Source organism: Propithecus coquereli, unplaced genomic scaffold (genome assembly GCF_000956105.1).
Source record: "Propithecus coquereli isolate 6110/MARCELLA unplaced genomic scaffold, Pcoq_1.0 Scaffold9, whole genome shotgun sequence".
Classification (NCBI taxonomy): domain Eukaryota; kingdom Metazoa; phylum Chordata; class Mammalia; order Primates; family Indriidae; genus Propithecus; species Propithecus coquereli.
In genome coordinates this window covers 5,919,624-5,925,691 of record NW_012155284.1, presented here as the reverse complement: position 1 = coordinate 5,925,691, position 6,068 = coordinate 5,919,624, and the positions used below count along the sequence as shown (strand labels likewise).

Below are 6,068 nucleotides of genomic sequence, written 5' to 3'. Positions count from 1 at the left end.
AGAGGTTTGTTCAAGGTCACAGCTGGTTAACAGCAGAGCAGGACCTAATCCTAGACCCCGAGCCTGCTGCTCCACACCGCTTTCGTTGGTGTCTGCAGCTGCCCGCCTTGTCTCTGCGGATCAGAAGCTCACCCCGTGTCCCGCAGTGTCCACTATACTGGGAAGACCTCCCCGTATCAATTGCCTACGGTAATTGCAGTGAGCTCGGATCATGGCTTTTTGACAGTCAGGAAAGGTGACGTAGATCGACGACACCAGCTCTCTAGGAGTAATCAAAGGTTAAAGGTAGTTCTAGGCACAGCCCAGACTGGGATTCCTGCCGTTTGCATTCCGATGTGGCCACCTCACCCTCCCAGCCCCGCCCGCGGGCGGCTCCCGCGGCCTCGCGGACCTAGGCCAGCGTACCCGGAGCAGGGGGCGGCGAGGCTCCGGGCCAGGTGGCCGGGGGCGGGGCCGCGGCGCCGAGCATCGGAGGGGGCGGGGCCAGGCCGCGCGTTCCGGTCCCGGGGCGTGGCCTCCCGCAGGTGCGCCCGGCGACTCCGGTTTCCCTGAAACTTACCCGGCCCTGGGGAGGCGCGCGGAGGCTCGGATTAGGGGCAGCGAGAGGCTGGCTTTCTCTCGGTGCGGCGAGTGGAGTTCTGAGTTTCGAATCCGTGGCGGCGGATTCCCCGCCCGCCCGGCGTCGGGGCTGCGGGAAGGATGCGAAGCCTGAGCGCGGCGTGGCTGCTGGCGGGTGCCATCCTGCTGGCGGCCTCTGCCTCCTGCAACCGCACCATCCAAGGTGAGACACTTGGCCACGGAGGGCTCGTACGGCTGCGGAGCTGGGGTCCCGGGCGCGCTGGGCAGGTGGTGGTAGCGGGGCAGGTGTGCGAAGGGTGTTCTGCTGCCGGCACCACCACCTCCCCGCCTCCCTCAGCCTCCCCTGGCTGGCTTTGATGGGGCATCTCTGAGCCAAGGGGCAACCTGGTAGGACATCCAGGAGCAGCTGAAGTCGGCAGAGCCCGGCAGGAGGCAGAGAGGCCCCCCAAAACCCCATTTACCGAGAGGTTCTCGTGCTAGCCACCTCCACCCTGCAATGGGGTTTCGGGGAAGGGGATGGAAGGAAGGAGTAAGTCGTGTCTAACGGTACCCAGAGGACTGGGTCGCCTCCCCCGGGCTGGTGTCTTTGTAAACACTAAGTCATTAGGAACTTTTCGCACACCCTGGCGACTTCCTCCTGCAGGTCCTGTGGGGCCCCTGGCGTTAGTGAGTAGATGGCGCAGGCAGGGTGGCGTGGGTGGGAACCCGCGGCCCGGGAACCTTGCTTTTTGCGCTCGCCTCCAACCACTGGAGCCCTTTCTTTGGGCTCTGCCCACGGCGTTCAAGACCTACCCGGGGCCTGCAGCTCCTAGCACCCCCGGTGCATGGCCTGGGTATGCAAGTCAGGGCGGTACCCTGCGGGGTTCTCGTGGTAACGAGCGCTCAGCCTCGAGTTTTGGGCCACTTGGCTGTCACGTGGATTTATGAGTGGAGCTTCTTGGACCCTGCTTTGTATTTGACCAGGTGACCTGGCGCTGTGACGGGCGGCCACTCATGTTTGTAGGCCAGAAGCTGTCAGCCTTGGGAACAACACGAGCGGTCCCGGGCGGCGCTCGGGTGCCGGGTTGTGCCCGGCCGCCGCCTTCCGCGGGTGTGCTGCTCCGGGTGTGCTCGAGCTGTTCTAGGAGCGCGTCTCCAGGGCTGAGCAGGCCTCTCTGGGCGTGGCGGGGGTTTGGCCTTCGATCGCGACTGTGATGCTGAGACCCCGCTGCTTGGGGCAGCCTGGGTAGCATTAAAAGGAAAGTTTTAATTTCCCTGCGAAATTTGCAGATCTGCTGTAAAAGGCGGTTTCTGACTTTTATCTTCCTCTTCATAAAGACGAAGTAAAAGAGCTAAACACAGTGAATTGGAATTCGATTGAAAAATGTAGTTCTTTTTCCTCTGGAATTACAGAAAAGGGTGTTACGGTGTAAGCTTAAGCTTAAACTGCGCACCGCTGGTATACGTTTTATTAATCAGTATCAGAATAAAGGCATTTTTTCTGGGAAGTATTGAAAAATGTAATTAACACCTCTCCATTTGCCTGTCTTTTAAAGTTGGAAACTTAAAATTCAAGAGCAAAGGTTAATGCGTGGAAACGTTTTTCAAAAATATGTGGATGTAGATAATTCAACACTTTTATGATTCAGACAGTTCCTATAGGAAGCATACCTGATTATTTGGCTTGTTCTGATTTACAAAGTGAGGGGCTGGGGCCGGGGAGATCCCTAGAGTATAAGGTGAACCTGACTTAACAATAAAATAAAATCAGGTTACTTGTTAACCAGAGCTATTTAATATTGCACCTTGTTCCTGACCCCTGGCCTTATACTTTTATTCCTTTGCAGAGTAACTCTCTTAAAGGGTTAGTTAAGTACACTGACACTCGAGGTAGATGGAGCTTTCCTCCTAACTTAAAACTAAATTGATTTTGATAAGAAATAGAGCGTCAGCAAAGCCTTTCTGTCCCTCAAGGCAGGTCTTTGCTCATCCCTTTTCAGATCGGTCCCCTGTGCTCCTCACTTTGCTACAGGGCAGATACTGCCTTTGATTTTCTTCCCAAACCAAAGGACTGCCTCACAGAAAGGAACTCAGCCCAGAATACAGCCTTCTTGTGTTACCAGTGGGAGACACTGAACTGGGGAGGGAGCAAGGAAAGAAAAACACTCCCTCAGGCCCCTGGCCCCCTTTCTTTCCTCTCACAATAGTAATTGATAATTATTTGCATTGATATGTTTCATCTGTGTCCCCACTGCATCATAAACTCCTGGAGGCCAGGGACCCTACCATCATCTCCATGGCAGTGTCTGGCACTGTCTGATCGCCTAAAGGACCTCAGTAAATAAGGAATGAAGAATGAATGAGGAGACTTGCTAGAGTGACCTGGCTGATTGAAGGCAGTGTGGCATTTAAACCAGCTTATAACTGGTTTTTTAATTATAGAAGTAATATGTGATCACTGTAGAGGAAAAATGAGCCAAAAAAAGAGAGGAAATTTTTAATTAAATCACCCCAAACCTTAATACCTAAAGTAAGCATTGCTAACATTTTGGTTTATATTCTTTCCTATACTTTCATACTTCCATGCATAAAATATGTATTCACAAATATATAAAATTATATCATAAGCTTATATATTTTATATGCTAAGCCTTTGTATTATATAAGCTGATCAATAGCATGTCAATACACATAAAACATTTTTAATGCCTCTAAAACAGGAGGATGTATCATAATTTTTAAATTAATCCTTTGTTGATAGACACATGGTATTTCCAGTGTTTTGTAATATGGCAGAACACTATAATGAACTTGAAGGTGGGGCTTTAAATTTGTGTTTGGTCCCCTTGCTTGCCTGTAGTTACTAATTAACCTTGATGGGTGATGTTTTCGTGAAGTCTGTATTTGGCTTTTTTATGGTTTTAATAGTTGGGCAAGTATTGAGGAAAACAGTTTATCGTGAAAGAACACTTGTGAAAATGTACTAAAAGTGTACCCAGGGAGGGGTAGCTGGCAGTGGAAACCTTGTCTTTTTCAGCCTGTGTTCCCAAAGGTTGGGAGCAAAAGAACATTTGGGGTGAAGGGATCATAGAGAAGAGAGGGTGAGAAGAAGAAAGTTAACACAAATAAAGTACTTGCTCTATACTTAGTTTGATGGGGAGGGTGGGCCACAGGAGGAGTATCCTTAAAAGAACAAGTAGTGCTTTTTAAATTAAAAGTTTTAAGTTCATTTTTCTTCCAAATTGTATAAATTAGAAGGATCTAAAAAAAGTGAAAATCTCCCATTCTCTCTCCTCTCCCCTCTCAACTAGACTTTTCTATGCCCAAATAATATATTTTATAGTAATAGAAGAATTGTACTGTACAGGCTGTGTTATTTATTGATTGATTTATTTACCTAATCTAGTCATGGTCAGTGTATAGAAATCTGTTCATATTTTTACAGGGGGGCTATTATTCATTGCACAAATTTCATGAGTAATTGAATTAGTTCCCTTTTGATAGATGTTGAGATTAACATTTTTGTTTTACCATGATAAATAATGTTCCAGTAAATATTCTTGTACATAAAGTACTTTGGTGCACTTTAGTTAGTATGTGCAGGACAAATTCCTAGAAGTAAATTGCTATGTCATAGGGCCAAGTACATTTTGAATGTTGATATGTTTTGCCAAATTACCCTCCAAAAAGATTGTACCAATTTATACTCCTTTGGGATAAAAAAAAATCCAAATAATATAGAGGGGCGTAGAGTAAAGAGAAAAGTTCCCCCCTCCCCAGCCATTCTACTCTGCAGAGGTAGCCACTTTTTATTGTTTGTTGAGTATGGACTTCAGATTTTGCAAATAAATGTACATTATAAATTTATCATACAAATGCGAGCATATTGTTCTGCCAGTTTCTGTTTTCAATTGACAGTGTATTGTGGCTGTCTTTCCATTTCAGTATTTATTGAATAGTATAATGTCTACTTTTAGTGCTGGGGACTGTGCTGGGGGTGTGGTAAGTCAGGACTAGGGGGCCGATGTACATTACCTGTTTCCTGCTTGTCTGTCGTTGGGGCAGGGATGCTGCCTTGAGCATCGATGGGTGTGTGGTTTTGCATACTTGGACAAGAATTGTTGATTACAGCCCTAGAAATGGGGATGCTCTTATAGCCAGGTGCTTTATATATGTTTAAACTTCATAGGTGCACTAAGTCTCTCCACAACCCTGTGAAATAGAAATGATTTCACCTGGTATACAGTTGGGAAGCTGGGATAGCACCAGTTCTTTGGGGAAGGTCTGTGAGTTTTGGTGAGTGGTATAGGACACTACACAGGGCCCGAGCTTATGCACTAGGCTGAAATGGCTTCAAGGACCTTCAAGCAGTGTCTTGACGTTTTATACCAGTGTTTAAAATACAGTGAATATAAACAGTATTTTTGATTGAAAGCATTCAAGGTTATATGTTGGAATATTATGAGAAAAATATTCTTCCTTTTAAAAAATTTCTTGTACCTAACCCAAAGCCACATTTCCTTTTTTATATTGCCTTTCCTTGCTCTTTTTTCCCCTTTATTTTAGCATTCTTATTTAAAATAGATTTTTGAGCTCTCCTTACATGAACCTTCCTGACTTGGGATATGCTTGTTTTTATGGAAAATCATAACCATAGAGAAGTAGATTATTATAGTGAATCCCATGGACTTACCACTCGACTTCAATAATTAACTCTTAGCTTAACTCTTAGCTAATCTTGTTTCTTCTATACCCCAACCCACCTCCCACCCCTCTTCCATGTCGTATTTTTTAACTGCTGTATTGAGATTTCCATACCATACAATTCACCTATTTAAAGTATACAATTCAGTGGCTTTTAGTGTATTCGTAGAATTATACAACCATCACTACAATCAATTTTAGGACATTTTCATTACCCCAAAAGAAACACCTTAGCTGTCATCCACCAATCTTCCCATCTCAGCCCTTGGCAAATACTAATCTACTTTCTATTTATGGATTTGTCTATCCTAGCTATTTAATATAAATGGAATCATACAGTATGTGGTCCTCTGTGACTGGCTTCTTTCACTTAGCTTATGTTCATCCATGTCATAGCATGTAGCAGTATTTCATTTTTTTATTGCATAATATTCCATTGTATATATATACCACATTTTCTTTATTTATCTATTGATGGATATTTGGGTTGTTAATACTTTTTGACTATTATGAATAATGCCACTGTGAACATTCTTGTAAAAGTTTTTGTGGGGACACCTGTACACCTAGGAGTAGAGTTACTGGGTCATGTGGTAACTCTCTTTAAGCATTTGAGGAACTGCCAGATAATTTTCCACGGTGACTACACCATTTTATATTCCCACCAGCAATGTCCGAAGGTTCCAATCCCTGTCATTTGGAAATAAATCCCAGATATAATTTCATCCTAAAATATTTTAGAATGTATTCATAAAAGATGAGGGATTTCTTTTCAAACATAATCATAATACCATTATAGTATCTTC

The 6,068-nt window shown here is 45.0% G+C and overlaps 1 protein-coding gene across 1 annotated transcript in view; it reads left to right on the top strand.

Annotated features, from left to right (window-relative positions):
• Nucleotides 1–537: 537 nt before the first annotated feature.
• Nucleotides 538–6,068, top strand: part of F2RL1 (coagulation factor II (thrombin) receptor-like 1) — a 9,895-nt gene continuing 4,364 nt past the window's right edge. The window contains exon 1 of the mRNA XM_012664553.1: nucleotides 538–781. Coding sequence (XP_012520007.1) covers nucleotides 700–781 — 82 coding nt within the window. The 5' untranslated portion in view covers nucleotides 538–699. The remainder of the gene's footprint in view (nucleotides 782–6,068) is intronic.